We start from the raw sequence: 25,459 nt of genomic DNA, 5'->3' as shown, positions 1-25,459 counted from the left end.
AACATTTTTGCTGTGGCTATTGTTTTGCTTTTTGGTAGTGCAGCATTTTTTCCTGTTGTGGATTCTTTGTGAAAGTCTGTCACATACACATGCAGGGCAAGTCCAACCCTCTCATTTGTACGTTTTTTGTTTTGTTTTTTTTAGTTTTCTTTTTTAAATTATCATTATTAGTAACCCATTTTTGGCATACCTGTAAGAAACAGTGTTTATTTTCTACTGTATAGGTAGATAGAACGATAGATAAATAGTGTGGTTTGTTAAGCAAATTATTCACGAAAGCTACTTTTTGTAATTTCTGAAGCTGGTCCTAAAAATAATTAAAACTGAATTATCCACAAGGTTCTTTGGGCGTACTTTTTGTTGTTGTAATTCAATGGTTCCTACACGTATGTTGTTTCTCACGACTGGAGTAAGTGTAACACACAGTTTGCGCATGCGCAGTACGTACAGCAAGGCGACGGGCAAACATTTAAGTCGTTAACTTGCTCCTCTTGCAAATGCACATGCTAATATTATTACACTTTCGTTTGGCTTTTTGAAAACGAACGTGATTGTGGGATATGTTCAATTTTCCGGCTGGCTGGCGAGAGCTTTAAAACAAACGACTTGAAATTCTTCCGCTTTCGTTCGTGTGTTAGCATAACTAGCCCAGCTAGCCAGGCGGTGCAGAGCAGTGCAATGCTGTGCTGGAGTTAACCCACTTATCGACCTGTCCAGTAATGTGGCTCTTATCTATGGGAGAATGGACAGAGAATTGTTGAGGCAGTGTCTGGCTTATCACGGAGAGCCGCTGCTCAACAAACTGAAATGCGAGCAGACAGAAAACCCCGACTTCCAGGCTGTGGCTTCCGATCTGAGCAAAGCCACGTACGAGAGGTACGTCGAGTCGACGAGCGCCTCTGTAAACGTGCAGCTACTCAAGTTTACGATGCATTCCCCAGAAAAAAAACGTTCCAGTGATTTTCCATTACCCGCCACCCACGTTTATCACTTTGGAGTATAAATACTTCATCACTTTGTTTCACTTTTTTTTTTAGTTTTAACTTTTCTAAATTGTAACTTACGTTGTATTTCTTAAATGACTGAGAGCTGCAGCTCATTGCCCTTTTTTATTTTCATTTATTTATTTTTTGTCCAGGTTTGCACAAGATAATGGCGAATGTTTGCTCACCCCTCTGCTGAATAGCTGTGTTTTTGTATTCATATTTTTTTTTGGTTGTTGTCTAGGAGTGAAGAGCACGGGAACCCCCTCATAGAGCAGTTTATTGCCAGGAAGGCTGACCTCCTCTTCTGTCAAGCATGGAAGACTGTGACCCATCAAGAGGACGCGCACGAAGAAGACGAGGAGGCTGCAGGTGTTGGTTTTTTTTTTGTTTTTTTTAAACTACAGTGAACCTAAATGTCTAGATTGTGTGTGTGTTTTAATTTTGCATCTGTTTGTACTTCATACTTTCTACCTCTGAATTTTAAGGCTGCATTGTTGCTTGTTCATCAAACTGCTTGTTCGTCAAAATCCTTATTCATATTATTCTTGCCTTTGCTTTACCTAGAACCGTGTGCCATCATGCCACCGTTGGAGTTATTCATGGAGGTGTCTTATGACGAGAGGAGAGCCATGCTGTATCGGGATCTGGAACGAGGAGACGTCGTGGTGGGAAGGATCAACAACATTCGAGAGTACGGCTTCTTCCTCACCTTGCTTTGCACGGCAATGGGGCTGAAGAGAGACATCGAAGATCTAGAGCTGTCGGTAGGTTGAAGAGACGCATTCATCTTGTGCACAACTAAACCATGACGGCATCGTTTCAATTTCTCCTCCTTTCCTTGTTTGACTTAGTTTCTGCACTGTGTTGTAATTGTTACTAAACTTGGTCTGAAAACAGTTTGTTCACAGTCACTATTCCGGACATCCTTTCTGAATCTGTAGTTGCACAACAAATTTCAATTTAGCAATGAGCAGATACTGTTATGACTTGCTCATCCCTAATCCCCCCCCCAAAAAAAAAAAAAGAAATCTCAAGGTCTCAAGAGCAAAGGACCAGGAAGCAAAGGAAGCAAACGTCTTCCTCCGCAGCAATTCTAACTATGATTACATTCATTTCCCCACCAGGCTCTATGTCACATTAAAGAGATTCCGTCTACTGGCAGCCACGATGATCCTTTGTCCTACTACCAAGTTGGTGACCTTATCAGAGGTAAGCAAGATTCATATTGTCTAAGAATCACTGCAAATGGACTGCAGCTTGTCACTGCTGGGTGCTGCCGGCTAGTGGAACAGTGACATCAACCACATCAACAGATCTGATTAACTTGTTGAAATAATGTGAGGGTTTTGGCTAAAAAAAGGAATACAAAAGCTACTGTTTTCTCTCTTGAATGCAGCTGTTTCTACAAGGCAAACCAAGCAGATGGGAGAATAATAGTAACATTGATTCAATGCATAAAAAACTGTTTGACACTTCAGTCAAGCTTTGGTCAGAATTAGTTTTATTATCGTTTTAATAATTTGCTGAATCATTGTAAGGTTCCCAGTACTTCCATTAGTATGAATAATAAGTGATCAGAAGTAGAAGGGGGGGGGGAGGAGAGGGTTGTCTAACCAACTTTTTTTTTCCCTGATAATTTCCATCATTCATTTTATTTGTGTTTAACATCTTTGAGCAAAACCATTTAACCAGCCTTTAATTTTCTCCATTTGCCTCATTTCTGACACCTTTGTCAAATTGTGGGTGGGGTGGAAACCTTTTGGTATCTCGAGGTTATTATAATAAGTGCGCTCTGAAATGTTTTGCTCTCTTCTTTTGCAGCTGCGGTGAAAGACATCGACCGCTTCCAGGAGAAGATCACCGTCTCCCTCCACCAGGCCGCGCTTCCTCCCACCCTGGAGCACATTAAACTGGGTGTTGTGGTGCGGGAGGAGCTGCCAGTGCACTACAGGCAAGTATGCAGCAGGCCACACCCAGTCCAAGAAGAACGCTGATATTTTAATGCTAGAATGAGCTTGTTTAGTCAATATTGGGCCAAATAAATTAAAGTGTGCCTGAAACAACAATTTTAAAAGAGAGGATTTTTCTTCAATATTTTGTGAAGCTTTAGAACAGTGTTCTCAACTGGTGTTGTTTTTTCTTAATAAATTTGGGTGGTGACTTCATGATAAGGAAAAAAAAAGTCAGTCCTGAGACTCGACCTGCTAAGAACCACTGATCTAGAATACATTGAATAGCATATCTTTATTTGTTTTTCCTCAACTTGCTTCTTACAGTCGGAGTGTTCGAGCAGCTGCAGACTCCAGTCAGACATATGAACACATACTCAGGGGTTGCCATGGCTACCACAACCCCTCTGTGGTTGACTTCCTCCTGGAGAAGGTGGGAGTCAGTGACATCTACCCCCCGTCGATGATGAGAGGCCTGCAGAGGTGAGAATCCCCTCAATCCGCTGTCTTGGAGAAAGACGTTTGTTGGTTGGAGGATGGCGGTCTCGACCTGTCGGCAGCAGGCTGACCGTCTTTCGACAAAGGCTGATTTTGAAATGAGAAATTTGTGAAACTGTTTCGACAGATGTTTTTTTATTGAATAGAAAATATTTTCCCAACATTTTCATCTCGGAAAGTGCAGTTTTTTTTTTCAGAGAGAAGAGAAATAAACATTTCTTGAGGTTCAATATTAGATGAATTATTTATTTAGTTTTCATCCTTGACTCTTATCTTAACAGTGATCTAAAGGTAACATGTTTTCAACCTAATGGATTATGTTGTCACTTTGTGCTCTCTCTTCCTCTTCCTCTGTGCTCCTGACAGCAACGTGTTTCAAAAGGAGGATTTTGCCTCCGTCATCAGAAAGAAACAGTCTGCGTCCTGGGCCTTGAAGTGGTAACGGCAAACATTCATCTGAAATGCTTTATTGTTGACTTGAATAAACTTTTTTTTTTACCTGAATTTTTCTGTTTATCTTTCCCACTTTTTGCAGCGTGCGCGCAGGTGTGACCCACTTCAAACACGGCCGCCATGTCGAAGCCATGAACGAGTACAACAAAGCCCTGGAGATTGACACCTCTAATGTGGAGGCCCTGGTGGCTCGAGGAGCCCTGTGAGTTCCGCATGCATGATCGCCACTTATCACTGGTCTGATGCTTTGTCACTGTCTGTTGGCAAGCCTATACCTGTGTCCTTTAGGAGGAAGTAGTGAGTGGTTTTATTCGAACCTGTGTGTGTGTGTGTGTGTGTGTGTGTGTGTGTGTGTGTGTGTGTGTGTGTGTGTGTGTGTGTGTGTGTGTGTGTGTGTGTGTGTGTGTGTGTGTGTGTCGTTTCTTGCGTAATGAATCTCTACGTGCCTATTACAGGTATGCTAATAAAGGCAGCATCATGAAGGCGATATCGGACTTTGAGTTGGCTCTGGAGAACTGTCCCGATCACCGCAACGCCAAGAAATATCTCTGTCAGACACTGGTGGAGAGAGGAAAACAGTAAGCAGTCAAGACCGCCCGCTAGCATGTCTTGTGTATAAATTATTAAATTAAATTAAATTGAATTGTGTGTCCTTCAAAATAAATGCCCAACATTTTCTCTAAATATAATATTTAAATAAATATATATAATATAGCTCCGCGACCCACCAGTTGAGAAACACCGGTATACAGTATATCCCGGCGCACCTGCTATTGCATCATAACCTTCGTGCGACTAACGAGGCAATTAGTCGTGTGATTACGATCTGTTGCGTAATGAAAATACAATGACGGCGGGAGCGGGCGGCAGAGTCCTCACTATCTTTGGCTCGGAACAGCAACTGTGTCACTTTTAACGATGGGCGCCCTCGTGTGTTCCAGGCTGGAAGAGCAGGAGAAACTGGTCACGGCCGAGGGCCTGTACAGGAGAGCGCTATCGCTCGACGAAACAAACCCAGAGGCAAAGGAGGCGCTGCACAAAATCACCGAAACCATACAGGTGAGCGGGCCACATTACACAAACACACACACACCAGTGCATCATGTTAGCAGTTTGGATTCATTGCACTTTACTTTAAAGTGTGATGGGGCAGAGCAGTTTGTTCCTGACATGGTTCTGTCCTTTACTGCGTTCATACATACAGACTCAGCCAGAATAATGCAGAAATATTTAGTTTGTATAAGAACTTCTATACGTATAAATACTTGTAGTGGCCAAAGGCAGCCTGTATTAATCTTGTGATGTCTGGGTGGCTTTGGTATTGAAATACTTACGCAAGTTTTTCTTCTCCTGCTTTGTGTATACATTATTTTGCCCGACTCTCTGGAATATTACACAGTGTTAGTATAATTCATCCATGATTTACTTTATAATTACCTTTTTGTGTCACGCTATAAGACAACAAGACAGGAACGCAGGTAGCCTGCAGATTGAAGCCCGTTGCGATGAACTTCCTCCAGAGTAAAACGCAACAAAGTGATTATGAAGGTGACACGTCACTTTTCGGTGCGTCTGGGCAATAATCGCATTTGTTTAGTCCTGAAAATCAAACCAGGCCAGGTTGCCATGTTCAGTACAGAGTGGCTCACGCAGGGGGCGCTGTCGAGCTTCCAGGCCGCCGCTGCTGTGAGAATCTTCATTGGCCTTGGCTGTGGTTTATGTAATACTGACAAAGTCCTCCGGTGTGTGTGTGTGTATCTGTGTCTCTCTGTGACCCTGGGACCCCTCGCCCCCACTGACTCTGCCATCTGCCTTGGTCGCCCCCCCCCCCGTCCTCTGGTGGCCAAAATAAAAACTGCACGACCACGACCACGACGACCGCCGCCGCTCCACTGAACTCTGTTGTTTTCCTGCTGCGTCCGCGTAACAAACACGGTAACTCTGACACCTTCCCCGTCTCCACGGGAACCGACCGCTCCGTCGCCCTCTCTGCCCTGCACTCCTTCCTTCCCTCCATCCCGCCATCCCTCTGCCGACTACTGCGCTCTGGGATTTACACCGCTGTGGTAAATAAAACGGCCCCGCCGTCGTGTGTCTCCGTCATTCCGTCATCTGTGAATTCTGTGTGCGTCGTTCCCACCTTGGGCTGCGCATTTCAAATTTGCTTTATTTTTTTTGTTTTGTTTTGTTTTTAACCCCCCCCCCCCCCCAAAAAAAAAAAACAAAAACAAAAACAAAAAAACAAACAAACAATTTTTCCCAAATAAATGGCTGCTTTGCGCTCTTGGGGGTTTCCTGTCGCATGCCTCTGGGTCATGCTGTGCGCATGTTGGAATGCGTCTGGGTGGATCTCTGCCTGCCAATGTCACGTCCTTGCCTTTTGCCTTTTCTGGCAACTGTGAAGAAATCGATTCGCCTGCGGGAAGAAATGCAGGCGAAGGAGCCGGCGGTCAAAGCCAGCAACAGCCAGATCAGCGCCGAGAAATTGCGTAAGATCCTGAAGGAGGAGAAGAGGTGAGTTGGTTCTGATCTCGTGCGGCCGGTGCGGAAGGTGAACGCAGAGTTGAAGGTTTTTATTTGCCACGCGTCAAATCACATTTGGCTGCTCGTGTATTATGATAGTGTCAGTAAAATAATAATAGTGGTAATAATAATTGCAGTGTAATATTAATAGTGCTATAGTGCGGTATCTAGTTGACATAATAAACAGTAATTTGTTACGTTATTTATAAAATATAATTTGTAATATGTTTAATTTTTTTTACATCGCCGATGATGAATTCAGAAGCGTTCACATCTGCGTCTGGAGGCGAGCGTCCCTCTCACGTCACGTTCTCACGTCCGCAGGATGAAGAAAAAACGCAAGAGGTCGACCTCTTCGTCGTCCTCCACTTCCTCCAGCAGGGGTTCCTCTTCCTCCTCCTCGTCCTCGTCCTCCTCCTCGGCTCGCAGGAGGTCTAAGAAGAAGAGGAAGAAGAAGCACAGGTCGAAGCGCAGGGTCTCGTCGAGGAGTGCCGAGGGTAAGGGCAGGAAAGAAAGGAAACGGGGGGAGGAGGAGGAAGAGGAGGAGGAGTTGGAATGGTTCCCCGCTCCGCCCAACACCTCGGCCACCTTCCTCAACCAGAGTGGAGGCCCCGGGTTCGGAGCCGAGGAGGGCGACGACGCCGAGGAGCGGCGCATCGCGTCCTTGTATTCTTTACCAGGAGCTTCGGACGACGACGACCGCGTTTCCAACTCCTCGCACCGAGGGAGGAGAGGAAGAGAGACGGAGAAGACGGGCGAAGGGAGAAACAGTCGGGGTGGAAGCGCAGAGCAGGCGGAGGGAGAACGCAGGGACAGGAGCAAAGAGGCAGGGAGGGACAGCAGGGACGGAGACTCCCGCAGGAGAAGCAGCCTGGACGGGGACGCCAGGCGAAGAGAGTCCTGCTCCTCCACCGAGCACGAGGGCTCCAGGAAGCCCGGCGGCGCCAGAACCCAACCCTCCCAGAACCAGAAGGGTGGCCGGGCGAGGCAGGACGCCTTCAGGAGGAACTCCTCGGACGGGGGTAGGTATGAGAGCAGAGGGCGAGGCTGGATTCAGGAGGGAGGGTCCTCGGCCGGAGGGCAGGGCGAGGGCAGAGCAGCCGCAGTGCAGGGCAGCAGAGCAGCGGGCAACGGAACCCGACCAGAACAGAGCGCTTCGAGGCCCAAGAAAGAGCTCCCGCCCAACCTGCTGGACATCTTCAGTCAGATCGCCCAGTTTGAGAAGGAGAAGGGCGGCAGGCCCAAGCTGTAACGGCCAGGGAACCTCCCAATAAGTGAAAGCTCCACCAGTGAAGTTCAACATTCAAGGCTCTACGTCACGACTTCGTCTGTTCAGCTGCTGCCAGTCGTCTTCAGCCTTGCAGAAAATGTGTCTATTCATTTTTACTTTTTCCCTTTTCCCATTTTTTCTTTTTTTTTTTTTGTTGCTAGATTTAAGTTGTGGGAGGAACTGCGGCGAACACAGTGCGAACTTGACGTTGTATTATCGACCGACTTGAATTTCTCTTTCGGGTTCATCTCCTAGTTCAAAAAAAAAAAAAATGATTTCCCCTTTTGCAGTAGCAGAGAGTCGGACACTGCATGCATTTACTGCCTTGTGCCTTGTTGTGCGTTTCCTCGGTGGCTTCTGTCAGATCCTCTCTCCGGCAACCTGTTAGCTCGGCCTTGTCATGGTTTACTCTGCAGATACTGTGTGTGATCCATTCACTTAAGTAAAATAGACTAATAATAAAACGTGGATTATCAAATTGATTTGATCGTGCCTGTTGTTTTTTTTCTTGCCTTTCTCCCTGTGTTGACAACTGGAATGCTGGAAGAAAATGCACATAATCTTGTATGATCAACAAAAATGTGGCATCCTTGCTCTTTATTTAGACAAAGCGGTCACTGTTTAAAACCTTGATAAAGCTTCTCATGAATACTGGCCTCACGTGAATGTCAGTGTTTTGAAAGCCTCATTTGCATCTTTGGTGAGAGGTGCAGTTAAGTAACTCCAAGTTCAGTTTCTTTTTTCAGACACTAATATTGAGTATCCCACCATAGCATGTATATGCTGGGTGTACTTTCAATTTTCTGTTGGATATTTTGTATTCAATCTGCCATCGCTGTCCCAGTCGGGATGTCGGTGTGTTTTGATGCAGAGCATCAAAAGAGAGAAAAGAAGCTCACTCGAAATAAAGATAAAAAAAAAAAGAAAAAAAAGAAATCGTAAGCACGAAGCACTGAAGGTCAAATGGTCTTTGGGCTATTAATATTCCTCAAATTTAACTCGGCTGTTGCAATAGGCTTGCATGTCTCAGGCGGCAGCCTGTGATGATGTAAGGCGAGCGGTGCTGAAAACCTCCAGTGGAAATCTTCAGCTGCAGGCTGTTTCAGGCCACTTGCGCCGGATACAGCTGCCAGAGAAACCCCACTGCATTTGGAGAGGCCCAGGTCCCTCCTGCCTCACTAATACGTGTGGAAGGAAGTTCATTTACAGAAGGATATTGATCCTGAACATGCATGGAAGCGACTGTATGTCGGCCCTGTTTGATGTTCAGGGGAGTGCCAGCACCACTGGCTTGGCTGGAGTTTTCCTTCCTGCTTGTTCGCTGGAGTCGAACTTTGCTCAACAAGATTTTGGGAAAGTCCAGAAGTAAAAAGCTGAGAGACGCACAGCAGCATTGCAAATCGGAGATCAATGATAACGGCTTGCTGGTCTCTGTCCACTTTCATTTCAATGTTTTGAGTACTTTTGTGATTGATATGAATATAACCTGTGAACGATAAAGGGCAAATTTGGAAATTAAACAGTTAAGTAGATTCTCCTGCAGACTGGCTCCTTAAAGTGACTCCAGACTTTGCATTCTAAAGCAACTTTGATTAAAGGCTAAAACGTAGATGTATTGTATAAATGTGTATACATATATGTATATGTATGTATATATATATGCACATATATATAATTTCTGAGCTCTAACTTTTGTTTCTCCAGATTGTTTCAAACATCCGCTGGTCTCACATCCTCAAACTTAATGAACTAGACCCCCCCCAAATGGCATTATGGCTTAGTTTAGCGGCTGCTTTAAGCTACTTGGTGTCACATATTTGATTAAATAACCGGACTCTCGCACACGCTTGCAGCTTGCGCGACCAGCCGTGCGTTGCCCCGTGCCAAAGTAGCTTACTTCAAGCTTAGACGCCAAACTCTGGGCTTCCCTCCTCCATCATTACCAGCTCCATCATCAGTGATGCAGCTACATGTCCAAGTCTATCTTGTTAGGGCAGATTAACCACTAATATAGGGCTCTGTTCATCTCACCCTGGACACACACACACACACACACACACACACACACACACACACACACACACATACCCCTGATCCTGCCCTGCCTGTGTCTGGTGTCTGACATCTTAATCTGTGTGACAGTGCACTTCTTGCTTTTATTTTTATTGAGTGCTCACTCTGCTGGTCATCAGTGGAGGCGCAGCTGGTTTTTTTTTTTTTTTTTTTTTTTGGTCCAGAGCAAAACGCATCGCTGAGCACATGGATTATCCTGGTGCCACTGTGTCCACAGTAATAGGGGATATGGATTTTTCAATTACAGTTGTCAAATACTGTGAAGACAACAAAGATTGGCAGTGAAACGTTGGACGTTGAAATCAGGTGTCATTTTATGTATTTTAAAGGAGCTGTTTATGATCTATTTGCCTGTTTCAAGCTTCAAGACAGTAGTTTTAGTAATATCACATTTGATATTTAGACTTTGAAGATTTTCCATAAGAATTTTTATCTTTTATTAGTTTAATGAAACGCTAAATGCTTCTGAAAGAAAAAGCTTAACTATTGCTTGTAAATGCAAATAGCTTATCAGCCAATCAAATGGCAGTCAGTCAATTGATTCAAAAATGGGAAAACTGACTGAAACTCAAACCTAGTTAGAATGCTGCTTGGAGGCCACTCGGTTAAGAACTAGAAAGAGGCTGCACTGGAATTGGACTGTAGAAAATTTGAAAAGCATTTCCTGGTCAAGGCCCAGGTTTCTCCTGCAACATTTGGATGGTAGGTTTAAACTTTGGCATAAACAACCTAAACCCAGACCCGTTTCTTAAGTTCACACTAGTCAACTGGCCTCCAGCGGCACCAGATCTGAGTCCTATGGAGATGTGGATGGGGATATTTGCCTCACAGATGTGTATTCAAGAAATGTGCTGCGCCGCCAGGGTGTAAACATGGTCAGGATGGAGCAAAATCTCAATTTTTCTTTCTAAACATTCCATGACGAGTCAAGTCCAGATTCATTCCCGATGCCCCTGCAGTAATGTAAATGTCCACTGGAGGGCAGTGGTACACCGTGTCTGTATTGAACTATTTACGTGGGCCGCGCACAGTCGTGTTCTTCCAATCCACGGAGACAAAATTGATCTAATTTTGTGTAAGAAATCAATTAATTACAGATTAGAAGCAGTTCTAAGTAACCTTGAACAAAGTATTGTGCCAACAGTTGTTTCTAATAAAGATCAAGCCTTCAACCAATCCTGGCATGATATTTATCAATCCATCCATCCAACATCCATCCATCCATCCATCCATCCATCCATCCATCATCCATCCATCCATCCATCCATCATCTATCATCCATCCATCCAACATCCATCCATCCATCCATCCATCCATCCATCCATCCATCATCTATCATCCATCCATCCATCCATCCATCCATCCATCCATCATATTTCTTTGTATAGCGAAAGTTTGCCAAAACAGCTCTCCTCAAATTTCCCCACTGTGACCCTTCAACTGGGTAATGGTAACCATCACAAATATACGCAACAGTCCTTTTTTTATAATTACACTCAGCTACTGTTACTGTTTGTTTATTTTCATAAATTTCCCTTGCAGACATTGACTTTAAAAGCAAAACAAAAACCCTGTGCCTTTCATAAAAACGCAGGATATATTGGACACTGTAATCAGAAGCAGTTCTGCCCCTTTCAGCCAAATTTGTTCGCTGTGTATGATGAAGCTTCTTTACTCTTCGAAAATACTGAGCATGGGGGCTTTTGTGGGAACTGCTCTCACTGTTTTTGTTTGCATCCCTATTAACATAGAAAGCTTTGCGCGCACACACACACACACACACACACACACACACACACACAGTCGTGTGCACTGCGCGCTTTGGCCGACCGAGAGGCGAGCCGTCGCTGTTCTTTCCTGCAGAGCTGAAGGACTTTAATTCTCCGGGAGGTTAAGGCCTGACCCTTAACGCCGCTGCTATAAGCTGAGAGCGGAGGGGGGGGGGGAATTGTCGAAGAAATGAAAAGAAAGACTGACCGAGGGAAGGGAGTAAGGCAGGGGCGGTGTGACTGACTGCAGGAGAGAAGGGAATAAGAAGACCTTTGAGTCCTTGGAGGTGTGGGTGCCTCCGCTCGTTCCGAGGGGTCAGCGGCGGGAGCAGCTGTCCCGCTCCACTGACTCTGATGAAGCTGCAGATTCTCTCCTTCGTGAATCATCCCGCGCCATTCTCCTCTGACTAACCCCCCCCCCCCTTCCCCTTTCCCCCCCAAAAACCCCACCACCACCACCACCACCACCACCCTCCTCCAAGTCCTCCACTTCCACCTGGACTCCTTTTCACAAAGCGAGGGGGATTCCTTCCTCTTAGGCCTTTTTCTTCTGCACTGAGGCAATCAGACTGTTGAACATGCAGAGAGAGATGAGACATTTTAAATTAGTGTTAAGAAAGGGGTTGGGGGGGGGGGAGTGAGAGAGAAGGGGAAAATGACATTTTTCATTTTCCACAATGAAAGGCACTACATTGAATTCTCGGAGCATGACAATGTGGAGGGGTAAGTAATGGAAAAGGAGCAGACGTGGTGTCCGCGTGTTAGTGGATAATGAGGAATTTAAAGATGTAGGGTCCTCTGCTGCCATTCAGTCAGACCCTCCACCCCCCCACCCCCCACCACCACCACCATCGCCGGCCCTCGTCTCAGTGCTGACACAATACTGCCAGTCCTTTCAAGGCTTCTCCACACACGCACACACAATTAAAAAAAAAAAAAAAAAAAAAAAAAGTCATTTCTGAGGTCGACCAGAAATGGTCAATGAGGGGGGAACCCGCTCATCCGGTTTTCGTCCTAAATTCAGGCGAAAAACTACCCTTGCGACACAATAGTAAGTACCGTTGCACGATGAAGTCTTTGTGGAAAGTAGGACTGAAGCAAGTGTCGTCAGGACAGATCGCATGCTTTGGAAAACACAGAGAACAGGCGGAAAGACAGGAAAGACCTGCTAGTGTTCGGAGAGACGCCTGCGTGAGACACCTACAGGCCAGGAAGCAGTCTGCGCCTTCAAATGAGTGAGAATGAGTTGAATTAGAAATCGAACGCGTGACTCAACCCACAACTCTATAGAAAACTGAAGTATTTTTTCCCTGATAGTTTTTAACTGTAAGATATGTGAATCCGCCTCACGCTCTCAACCCCCAAGATGCATTTCGTAAAGACAAACAACATGTCTTGACAGATGTGTATTAGTTGTCGGAACCACCTTCCTTGACAAAGACGGGCCATCAGGGCCATCAGGGCCATAAGGAAAATAAATGACAGGAAGGAAGTTTTTTCAGTTTCCATTTTGAGTTTTAAGTTGAAAGTTTGTGAAAGTACTCCACTCGGCTCGAGCGCAGAGCCGTTCAACTTTATTCTTTATTCATTTCAACTTTAATCTTGGAATTTCAACTTTACAAATACGAAATTTCGACTTCATTCTCGAAATGTCCACTTTATTCTCGTAATTTTTTACTGTCATCACAAAATTTTGACTTTACAATTTCAATCACGACATTTCAACTTTATTCTCGAAATGGAAACTTGACAAAATAATTCTTTCTTGATATCTTTAATTCCTGTTCTGCGGTATACGTATACGCCTGGGATAGCCTCCATCACCCTCCCCAAACCTCCGACTTGAATGCAGGACAAGCGGTAACAGAAAATAGATAGACGAATAGATCGACGCTAGATGTGTAAACTAAAACAGATTTGCCAATGTATATAAGCTTCATCATTGCTACTGGCGGCGGCGGAGGGGGGAGGGGGGAGGGGGGAGTGGTGGTAAAGCTTTTCAGAGAGTGTTTATTTTTCATTTCCACCCAAACTATATGCTGCTGGTGTCACAGAGAAGCGTTCCAAACTGATAGCATGCCTCTGGGATTTTTCTTTTATTTATTTTTTTGCTCAGCCCTCACACTCTGTAATAATAATAACCACAGTATTTGGAAACTATGCTATATCATTTAGTAACATTACGCCGTGACATCACCACAAAGCGGCACGGTAATTTCAACTTCAGCCCCTCCAGCATAAAGAAGACCTGTCAAGCACACTGAGGGCCTTCCTTCCACCCACCCCCCCACCCCCCCTCGCCCGTAACAGAAATATTCCGTGCCCGTCGCAGCCTGTAAAACACTGTTTTGACATAATTGCCGCCTTGAGAGTGCATGAAGTGGAGTAGGAACCCTTATTTATTAGAGTCTTAACATCCCCCACGGCGACATTTTCCACCCGGTGAGCCGTCATTAGGAAGCATTCGCACAGCGGGATGTCCCCCCCCACCACCACCACCGCCACCGCCACCGCCACCGTAAAATGCAAACATCATTGTCCTACGTCTCCTTTTTGTTGCTCCTCGCTGCCTAATGGCGTAATGTGCCCTTTTTTTTTTGCCATTTTAAAAGAGCCGTTCATTGTCGCCACGCGTGCGCCGCCAGGACTCGAAGACTCGTCCTCCTGCACAGAGGTTCCGACATTGTTTTTTGCAAGCGTGCAGTTCGGGCATCACTACTGTGGAAAATAAAGTAAAATAAAAACTGAGTAAAGATTCTCAAATGTACTCAGGGGAAAAGTAAAAATGTTTTTCTCATTGACGAAACAATACATTCATACATTAACGATACGTACGTTCGTAATTTGCGACATAATATTCTGGACTGAATTGACCAGACGTCTTGTGTGACCATCTGGATCATTTTTAACAGCTTTGGTACTTTCAATACTATTGGTTTTTTTTTCTCTCTCTCTTTTTCAACTGCAGCACAACAAAACGCAAATCAGTGATAGTTATGACCAGCGAGCCATTATTGGATATTTACACTTAAAAATGACCAAATGTTATTTTATACATGTGTACTTTTCTTCTGTACTGAAAACAAACTGAGCAGTGACCCCAAAGCCAAGGTACTCAAGTCAAGTACGGCTACCTGAAAAACTACTACTACTACTACTACGACTAAATACGGTCACCTTCGAGTGCTCAGTTCACAGATTACACCCCCCACCCTGACCGACCCCCGGCCCTAATGAGTTCCAGTTTGAACATTGTTTTGTTTTCTTTTTTTTAATCTCCTACCACCTCCACCACCACCAACCCCCACCACCACCACCACCACCTCCGTCTCCGCTCATTATTGAATTAGAGCCACGAAGAGGCCCGAGTTGAGCTTGGAGAGCGGCTGCACGAGCGTCCGTCAGCACGTCCTCCAAGCGTGCGGAAATAAATGAGAAAAAAAACGAGAATGTTCTCGAAGCGTTCAAGGCCAAGCGGGGAGGGACTGAGAGGAATCTGTTGTTTGGCTCATGGAGCAGAGGTGGCGAAGAATATACAGCACCTTCTATACAAAAACACTCCCACTCTCGCCTCTTTTTTTCTCTCTTTTTACCCTACACACTCCACTTAGACGCCGTCCATCGCAGTCAATGCCCCCCCTGCGACATCCGCAAATACTGCAGTCGACGACCACCACTGATATTTTCCAAGCCTCCGGTGTTCTTTTGAAACATCCTCGGCCCGTCTGGAGATGGCGGCGGCGGTGGGGGTGAGGAGGGTGAGGTAGGGGGCGAGGGGCAGGGGTGCATTGTGAAGCCGAAAAGGAAGATTTTTCCTTCCAGCGTCAAAAAATAACACTTGGCGACAAAACAAGCCTGCACATCCACAGATAGAAAGTACACAGATTGCAGAAGCCCCCTCCGCCCGCGTTGGAACACAAGTGCGCATTAGCATACACGTAGATAGACACACGTGCAAATGGATGTTCTCATAGGGGCTTGCAAATTCCATTACACTTCAAAAACTCCCAACACCCCCCCCCCGCCCCCTCCCCAAAACAAAAAAAAAAGAAGAGGGATTTAGGTTAATTTAGTAAACACTGGGTCAGAGATGCCACAAGAGCTGGGAGGAGGTGAATGTGCGAGTGTTTGCCTGTGCGCGTGTGTGTGTGTGTGTGTGTGTGTGTGTGTGTGTGTGTGTGTGTGTGTAAGAAACGCTGACTGTGTGAAGCAGAGTCCTGGCAGCAGCAGCAGCAGCAGCAGCAGCAGCAGTCTAAACCCAGCCACTCTGTGCAGAGATAGCGCTTCTTTCTCATTTGCTCCGGCCCTATTTTAATAATAGCTGTGCATAAGTAATTTCTAAAAGGCCAGGCAGGCACATGGGCGTAGGTGGGTGTGTGTGTGTGTGTCTGTGCGCGTGTGTGTGTGGAGGTGAGGGGGAGTGTGTGTGTGTGGGGGGGGGAAATTAAACTCATTTTATCTGTGAGCAGGTGGATTCCTATTTATCATTAACATGCATAGAATTTGCACAATGTTATTTCTTGCTGCTGCCACTGATGGAACGTCATCCAAATAATGTCGGAGGAGGGTCCGCCTTTTTTCTACCCCCCCTCCGCCCTCCCCCGTCCTGCTCCTGCTTATGCCGGAGTGAAATTCATAGATAAAAGTACTAGCGGGTTTTTTTTTTTCTTGCAATTTTCTGCAAACGGAAACTAATTCTGGGAAGCTTCTTATTACGGTGCAGGCTCATTTGGTTTGCATTAAAGGGAAGGTGGGGTTGTGGGGGGGGGGGGGGGGGGGGACAGGAGTGACATTAGGATTTCTGCCAGATTTCCAGGAGATGCTTCAATATTTGCTCTTATATCATTAGCAACACCCCCCACCACCACCATACTAAGGCCCTCTCCCACTTTAAACTTGCATTAAACAATCTCCGCTCATTATTGGGCCAATAATAAAACCAGAATATATTCGACTTCCCGATTTAGATCCTATCAAAAATATTGGAATTTAAATTTGCAATTTTGAACACATGATATGGAGGTTAATAATTGCTGGGATAATCTCTGTGTTATTTTAGCATAATTCGGCGGCCGGATTATTTGTCATTTAAAAAGGAAAAGAAAGAAAATAGGATTGAGCTTTTTAATTTGCTTCGGATTGTTCATTTCTTTTTTTTAATGTGTTACATTGGAGGAAGCTGTTTCTGTCCTCAGAACATAAAAAGATGTATGAGTCACAGTTGCTTATAAGGTGCTTTTCGTTCATTCATTGATTAATTCCTTTTTTTAAAAAACACACAACTTCCAATCTGACAGTTGTCATTTTTTTCCTCATCAACAGCCTAAAGTTCAAAAATACAGATTTTTTTTTTGTCATGTGTTCAATGCATCTCCATTAAAATGTCAGAAATTGTAAATGTCTCCTCAGCAATGGCCTTAAGTTCAGAAATATAGATTTTTTTATTCCCGCATTTTAAGGCCTCGTCTTTGGTTTTAAGCGGCTAAAATTACAAGATCACTGCAAACAACCTGATCACTGCAGCTTTGACACGCCTCGCCCTTGCACTGCCAGCTCAGAGAGATGCCCCGTTTGAAACTTTGAAGGACATGGAAACGCTCTCACACCCCATCAGCTCGCCATCCGAGTCGGCGCTGCTGCTGCTCCTTCTTCTTCTTGTCGCCTTTGTCGTCGGTGCGATGGAATAACATCACACGCCACTCTCTTGGATGCCGGGATCACAGTCGCAGTCGGGATTAGACTCGCCGCTTCACGGGGCGATGAGGAGCGAGATGATGATGCGCGCTCTCTCTTGCATCCCCACCCCCCACCGCTCCCCCCAACCCCGCCTAACAAATAACAGCGTGGCGACGAGCTCAAGGCGGCCTCGCAGCCCCCTGACAGCCGTCCAAGCAGCCGAGCAGCCAGGCAGCCAGGCAGTCAGCCATTGTTTTGTAATGTGTTTCACTCTGCCAGAGCTGATCCTTGCTAAGGTACTTACCACGCCATTGTTGTCTAAGTATGCTATTTTCTGGCTGGGCACCTCCACTATAGAATTGGACCATTTCTTTCTGTCATTCTTATTTTTTTTTTTTGCAAAAGAGAGGTTTGTTACAGTCGCCGCCGCGCTAATCCTTGTGTGCGATATGTATACGTGTCAACAGAGAGAGGGAGAGAAGGGGGTCTCAGCCCCGGCAGACAAACGGCGCGAGTGGCACCGAGACAGATAGACAGACAAGTCCCATTCAGGCCCCGCTGTCCCCGCTGCCGCCAAATTACTGTTTATCGAAATATGACGAGCGGCATAATAAGGATACTTTTGGGGGTTGGGGGGTTGGGGGGTGGGGGGGGGGGGGGGGTAGCGCCGGCTAATGCGCCTTCAGTTGTGAGTCGGGTCGGCCTCGTGGCGTTTCAGCTCGGAGTGTGATTGAGCAGGAAGGGAGTGTGTGTGTGTGTGTGTGTGTGTGTGTCTGGTCAGTGATGCAAACACAAGGCTAATGTTTGCATTTCAAATCAAAATTTAAGATGAAGGTCGTGTTTGTTTTTTTGTTCCAACCTAGAGGCCTGCGGTTTATCACCGTTTTCGAAACACGTTGGCTGGTTGTCCACCTGAGAGGCGGCGCAGTTATTATTGAGACTAGCGTAACTTATCATATGACCTATTCAAAAGGAGAGATCAAGAAAGCTGAGCACAAGCCTCCTTTGGCCAATATCAGTGATTATGCTTGTATACTGCAATGCTTGTTGCCAGTCGGTCAAATTTGCTGTTGTCTTTTGTGCATGTGGATGAAGCTCTTGAAAAAGTCGAGAACCAGGCCCAAGCAGTGCGACCCAGGAGCGGCTTCATGACAGGCCCTATGCATTATCACTGTAGTCGCTCTTCAAGGTCGACTTCACGTCCTTCCCACCTGATCCCTGTGAGGAAAAAGTGGGGAATGTCAGAAAACCACGAAGCGCCATGGAGATGACGGCCATCAGCGTTTGAGGAGCAACCTCGGCTCCTTCTGCTAAAAGTTGTATTTTATTTTTTTTTAAAGGCAGATCATCTTATTGCTTAGAACGACTCAGAAATTATATTTCCCAGTACACTTCTACAATTGCAGTGCGTAGTGACTGAACTGCTATCTCAAAGCCCTCTTTTCTGTGTCTCATTGGACTCGTGAACAAATACCTTCCTTTGATTTTTCTCGATTGGCAGCGGGGGGCAGTGCGCAGAATTCCAAGCAGTCAGATGTATGAATATTGACTGTGAATGTACACACACTTCACACAAACTCATTATGGATAATCGGTGTAATTATACCTGTCAGGTAGTGCAAAGAGCCAAAGACAACAGGACATAACTGTTTTTTCCTCTCAGTTATGTCATCCATCGCTTCAACATCTCCACCTTAATTAATCGCCTCTCCGAAAGCTTTTTATTTTTACCAGTTCTTGTTAAGCGTGCACATTCCTCTGGCCCATCCTGATGCCTGGCGGGGGAGGGGGGGGGGGGGCGGCTGGAGCGTTAACAAGCCTAATATAGAAACATATTTGAACCTTGCTCCTCGCCTAAGTAGATTATAAACATTTATTATAGCATGTTATGATAATGTCCCGCGCAGCATATTGCAAAACTTCTATGGGCCAGTTTTCTCCGGGTGCAGGGGGAAGATCATAGTTAATTCAGCCGCGTTATGGTAATGTAGAGGGTCTCTATCTGTCCCGGCATCACACATACTAACAAGCTTAGGATAAGCCCGGGCCTGGAATGGTATGAGGTTTGAATTTCTGGAACCACTGCAGTCTCTGCAGCCAAATCTCTCCTCAGCAGAAACCGGTGGGGTGATTCCTCCGCTTAAAAAAAAAAAATTAGTGCTAGTGCATATATTTTTTTTTGCAAGGAAAGGAGGTTTGCTACCTTGCGGGGAGAAGGGGAAAAATGCACTGTATGTAGAAAAAAAAAATAATATTTTAAGGGTGGCAGAAAAATCGTCTTGAGAGGGGGCTAATCAGCTGGCAACTCTGAAAAGCCTGTAATGTGCATTAAGAGATTTATACGTGGCGCTGAGGCAAAGCCTCGCAAACATTGTTGACTCATTTAAAGATGCCAACATCTCAACTTTGTGCACTGTTAACAAATGCGCACATGTTCGCTCGGTGTACTCTGCACTTCTCCTGCCTCTGTAAATCGCAGGGTATCTGCCATAAGCGTGTTACGCACCCCCGGGGCTCATCAGCACCATGTGATCCCAGGCAGGGCTGCCACTGTGAGACAACATGCTAAATCCTGTTTGCGAGACTTGGCTGCTCTCAGCGCTCAGACTAATCTAACCACCCCTTAACCTGCACCATTGGAGAGGTGCGTCTGTCGATCCCCAGCCGAGCAAAGGCGGGTGGGGTGCGACACGGAAGCCGGAGTACTTCAGCAGGTATGAAAAGAAGAAGGGTTGAGTGCCAATGATTAAAGGTCCAGTGTGTCAAATTTGGCTTAACTTTTATATTGGTAAAAGCTTAACATACTCCCCATTCATATATAAATACAAGTGTATACTCACAGTACATTATAAGTAATAGTAATATAGTAATTATCAGTAATAAGTAATATATCACATATTTGTGTATATATATACATATGAAGAAGAAGGTGGACGAAGCATACGGGTTGGTGCTCGCTGGCCACCGTAGTTCACTGGCAAGCTCAGAGAGGGGAGGTATGGAGTCCCTCAGGGTACTGAAGCGATAGAGCGCTGCAATCTAAAATGTGACCACTTGGTGTTGCTGTTTCTTCCTAAAAAAGAAATCTGACAATGACACACTCGACCTTTAAAGCACAGCTCTTTGTTTATTTACATGGCTGGCAAATATTCCCAAGATGGCCTAAAAAAAAGAGGAAATTTAAATGAAAAGCTCAGGAGGCCAAAGTGGCATCTATAACTGTCTTGTCCTGGCTGACCGAGTCATTTAAAACTCAATCCCACTTTTACCTCTTGCTGACATAAAAGCTTTGTGATTCTTCTTCTTCTTCTTCTTCTTCTTCATAATAATAATAATAATAATAATAATAATAATAATAATAATAATAATAATAATGGGAAAACTAGAGGATTGGAGGGGGGAGGAAAAGGGAAAGAAAATAGTCAATGACACATCGAGTGGTTTACTTTACACAACCATGTTTACATTTACACAACCATGTTTACATTTACACAACAACTGTCATTGTTCATGCTTCTGCTTGCAACTTATTCAATTGTGCAGACTTTTCAGCCTTCAGGCTGAGGACAGGGAGGATCTTTGTTAACACAGAAAGTTAGTTCACGTTCAGTTTTGGTCTCTGTCTGTCTGTCTGTCTGTCTGTCTGTCTGTCTGTCTTTTCCTTTGCCTCTGTCTGTCAGCCACCCCCCCCACGCCCCCCCACCTCCCACCTCCCACCCGTCTCACTCCTGGTCCTTTCTCTCTGAGTGATAATTCAGAACATCACAGATTTTGGCACTTGTAACAGGTCTCGCTGGAAAAATTAATTAATGCAAACTCCAAGTGCTATCGAAATTATACATTTGAGGCGCGGGCAGATACAGATACGGGCGGGAGCGGGAGAGAGAGAGAGATGTGAGGACGGTCTGGTCTCATTAAGAGAGCAGGCAGAGTGGAATTAGTCTGAATATAATGACAGGCCACACTATCTCATGTAAAAACAGCCCTGTTTTCCTCTCTCATTCATTGGCACTAGTAATTAGTTTTGCCCCTAAAACTGTCACCCTTTACTCTGGGAAAAAAGGCAGATGTGATTTGAGGTGCAATTTAATCTTGCTTTAATGAAGAACTAATGGACGCATTGCAAATTACTTTTTTTTTCTCTCCCCCACCGCCCCGCCGACAACCCCCCCCGTGCGATTGAACAGGGGCTTGGGAAAGAGAGAGAGAGAGAGAGAGAGAGAGAGAGAGAGAGAGAAAGAGAGAGAAAATCTATTTCCTGCTTTTGAAAAGATCAAGAGTATCTTTGATAATGGCGAGAGCGTCACCGGGCAGCTTCATTGCATCGAGCCAACAAGCTCTTTTAGCCGAATCACAATTCAGTGGAGAGGAGGCCACAATTAGCGACAAAGCAGAGGGGGCGCTGCAGGGCCCGGGCGAGCAGAGAGCGTCCCGGTGCTCCAGGGCTCCTTGTCAGCAACAGGCCCCGGAGGTGTCACACAGGAACAATGAAGGCTGATAAATTACCCACATCCCCCCCACCCCCCCTCCCCATGGCTATCCCCCATCCTCAAACCCTCCACACGCACACCTCCATGGAGAAAAAAAGAGAGAAAAAAAACACAGAAAGGATGTACTTCTAATTTTCAATTACAACCCATCATGCAGTCTCAATTGCAGCCACAAATTGGAGACGTGTGGAGAAGAAGAACAAACAAGTCATGGTCTCAATGCGCGGCTTCCTGTTTCCTAAAGTTGTGTGAGCACGATTTGGAGATTTTACTTTCAGGCAAGAGAGGGGCGCCAAACAAGGTCTCGTCATTACATTTCCATTGAGTTTTATTATGAGGATAATCACAGGGGCCTGCGAAAAATGACATTTATTTTATTATTTTTTATTTTTATCTTTGGAAATGATGTTGGGAGTAAAGAACATTTAGAGGACTTGGACTTTGTTGAGCTGCAACAAAAGTGTGTGCACATGTATGTGCATGTGCATGGAGGAACTGTGTGTGTGTGTGTGTGTGTGTGTGTGTGTGTGTGTGTGTGCGTGCGTGTGCGTGTGCGGCTCTCGGAGCCACTCCAAGCACACAGTGTTTCAAACTGGCATCGCTAACGGATGATGTTGTGGAGGAAATATCAAGGCCAAATAACAGTCCTTGAAACGGGTGAAAGGGGATGTGAGAACTGAGAGGGTCAGACGTGTGGAACATGTGTATCCTTCCCCCTCCCCCCCGGCCACCTTCTGTGTGTGTGTGTGTGTGTGTGTGTGTGTGTGTGTGTGTGTGTGTGTGTGTGTGTGTGTGTGCGTGCGCTTGCACGCGCGTGTGCAAAAGCAAGGCAGAAAGCCTAATGGGAGTGGGCTTAACTCTTGCACACAGCCCCGCTACATATCTGATTACTGGGACCAGTAATTTTCTTTCCTTAAATAAGGAAGAAATTGGATAGGATGAATGAAATTTGGCTGTCATATTGCAGTGATGGTGCAGCAGGGAGATTATGTGTTTCACATAATCGTTCATCATTTCCCAACCAGTGTTCAGGCTTAGCATAATGGAATTGGTAAACTGGTTTAAATCGGAACGTGAGAACAGACTCTCCGGCAGACTGAGGAGGGTGTGCGCTTGGTGTCCTCACCACCAGGAGGAATATTTTCCAGCGCGAGCTGAGCCCGGTGGAGACAAAGTGCGTCGGCAGAGGAACACGGCATCTTGGTCTGGATTCCTGAGAAACTGCCCTTGACACGGCCAGAATGGCTATGATGCTTACATATAGTGCGTTTTGTTCTTCTTAACCTGCTTTATTTTAAATTCTGTCTTTGACTTTTCATCCATTTTCATATTTTCAAGTTTTACCTACTCAAAATTTATTTATTTATTTATTTATTTTTTACTTTTTTTGCATGATTTTTGCATCCATCTGTAGATTTCCTGTCACTGTCACTTTGTGCCGCCCTTAATTACACACACACACACACACACACACACACACACACAAACACAAACACACACACAAAACATACAACAACCTACAGCTAATCTACTTTCTTACTTTCTTGTGTTTTGACTTGCCTCTGCCTGCATGGGATGAAACACCTGCTCATACATATTGCCCTGAGATACATTGCTATAACACTCTGCAAATATATAATATGAATATTTTTCAGAAAATGTTTCAGAAAATCTTTCTATCAGAAAAACCTACATGCTTATATGCAGTATTGCCAAATGCATGTTGTTGCATAGTAGAGTTGTACACAGAGACGGCATTACTATGGTTTGTTGGAGTTGCACATTTTCTTTGTGTTTTCACTCGGCTTAGGGTTCAGCCAAAGATTTTATTTTGGCATCATATTGTTAACCACTCATCTCAGAATGAACCTTGTGATCTGCCTGAATTTGAATTTCAGACCGATGGGACATTGTTGTACTGTTCCATATTTATACAATCACCTTAAATACGATGCAGTATTTAAACCTCAGCTTGCTCTGCGTCTGTACCGCAACCTGCTGGTAGATTCAGCCTCTCTGGTTCACTAACACTGCTGCTCTTGGAAGTGGCTCGAGCACATAATCATAATCCTGCTAGATTTGTACAATTGTATTGGGAGTTTCTATTGTAGGAGAGATACAAGTCGGATGCTCAGTGAAAAGCTAATTGCATATTTTGTAAAGAAATAACTGTTTTAAGGTTCGGAGGAATCAATACCATGAACATTTCTATTCCATATTTTTAAAAGGCGTAAGTCAAAGTTTCTTGACGCTTAGTTTTATGATATAGAATTCAAATAATTGACACTTTTGCAAATGTTTTTTTTACATTTTCTAGGTGATGAGAGTTGAGATGTAAAGTGTAATATGTAGTGAAGAATATTTTTTTTTCCATTGTAGTAAAATTAGTTTTGTCCAGACGCATCCACTACATCAGTTTCCTCTGACGTGTCAGGTATATCAGGTATTAAAATCAGGTATTTATTCTGATTTATTCTAAATGTACATTTTTTTGATACTTAAAAACTCATACAGTTCTAAAGCCAATTTTTCACATTGCACCTGCAGTGTCTCCTTATTTGCTTTAGTTTATATTTGGGGGCTATTTGTGGTTGTATTTGTTGGCATTTTCTTCACTGTTCAGATGAAAACAAGTTTTACTTTCAATTTAAGTATATCCAGCATACGACTCATTTCAGATGTAACAACAAATTCATGATAAAACGGTTGGTGTTTGTCTAGCACATAATTACAGTGAACATAAACTGATTACATTTTTTTTTTTTACCCCCGTCATACACACATTTCTACACCGATTTCACTATTGTCTGATGCAAAAATGACTTACCAAAGTTGATTCTATAAGTGTTTATATTATGTGTGAGATTGGATTTCATCAAGGGAACCGTCCCCAGGAGGTTCATAGTTGGCCACTAGGTGTCACAGTGGTTGTTTCTAAAAATCACATCCACGGCAGTTCTGTTTGGCTGGCCCTGTGTAATGTGTGTTCACCTGAAGGAGCACGTCTGTAAAAAAAAATATAAAATATAAATGTCTAAACATCTGTCATAAACTATCCAGGGCCTTGACGCCCTCAGTCAAGCGTGTTCAGTCTTCAAATGTAAGGGGAGGTAGGCATCGTTTTCCCCCCTCTCGGTTCTAACCTGGACAAAACATATTTGTTTGAGCTTTAAGTGGTTAAACTCTTAATACTTTTGACTGACAAGGTCCTCACCAAACATAAATATACAACACAGATACGTCCAAGGCGGATCCATTATGAATACGTCACATGATGTGGCTGACAACACTCAAGTGTTATGTGGAGTAAACAAAGTCTTGTGATTGTTTTGTATTAATTAGCTGCTCGTTTGTGCAGTGTGTCTGTCAGTAGTTAGTGATTGACGTCCTTCTTATGGTATAACTTATTAACTCTAACTATTTGATAGCATCATCGTACGCTCACTGTTCAGCCGGTGTCATGATTGACAAGAGCAGAGCGGAAGTACACCCTCCACGTGAGAAAAAGCATTTAAACAATACATTAAATTACATTGAATTCAAATGTGCTTTCACGTGTTAATGTGCTGAGGTGCATCACCATGCCGTCAACACCACAGTTGAAAGTTCCCCCAGTGCACAGCATTAAAATATAAGACAATGATACAAGTTCTCGTGGTGATGAATGGATTTCATGAAGCTCTCATGAGGCACTCTTTTTGACCATTTCCTTTATGGCCGTCAGTTACAAGGATTGTTAGTTTGTCTGCCGCAGAATTTATTTCAAAAGTTT

The 25,459-nt window shown here is 44.6% G+C and overlaps 1 protein-coding gene across 1 annotated transcript; it reads left to right on the top strand.

Annotated features, from left to right (window-relative positions):
• Positions 1-427: 427 nt before the first annotated feature.
• Positions 428-7,931, top strand: ttc14 (tetratricopeptide repeat domain 14). The gene is made up of 12 exons (XM_076045631.1): positions 428-876; positions 1,228-1,355; positions 1,551-1,750; positions 2,111-2,195; positions 2,808-2,937; positions 3,263-3,418; positions 3,800-3,871; positions 3,969-4,088; positions 4,342-4,464; positions 4,828-4,945; positions 6,291-6,400; positions 6,734-7,931. Exons 1-12 carry the CDS (start codon positions 743-745, stop codon positions 7,659-7,661), a joined length of 2,304 nt encoding a protein of 767 aa, XP_075901746.1. The 5' UTR covers positions 428-742; the 3' UTR covers positions 7,662-7,931.
• The last annotated feature ends 17,528 nt before the right edge of the window (positions 7,932-25,459 follow it).

This window comes from Nelusetta ayraudi, unplaced genomic scaffold, assembly GCF_046127955.1.
Source record: "Nelusetta ayraudi isolate G7.1 ecotype Tasmania unplaced genomic scaffold, CSIRO-AGI_Nayr_v1 ptg000084l, whole genome shotgun sequence".
NCBI classification, from domain to species: Eukaryota; Metazoa; Chordata; class Actinopteri; order Tetraodontiformes; family Monacanthidae; genus Nelusetta; species Nelusetta ayraudi.
The sequence above is the reverse complement of the archived record's forward strand: the minus strand, read 5'-3'. Positions and strand labels throughout refer to the sequence as shown.

Bases quoted from the DNA above. Each gene is read 5' to 3' on its own strand.
- ttc14 (XM_076045631.1), top strand. From the start codon at position 743: ATGGACAGAGAATTGTTGAGGCAGTGTCTGGCTTATCACGGAGAGCCG. The intron at 2,938-3,262 runs GCAAGTATGCAG...TGCTTCTTACAG, and splicing joins GAGCTGCCAGTGCACTACAG to TCGGAGTGTTCGAGCAGCTG. The intron at 4,089-4,341 runs GTGAGTTCCGCA...TGCCTATTACAG, and splicing joins CTGGTGGCTCGAGGAGCCCT to GTATGCTAATAAAGGCAGCA.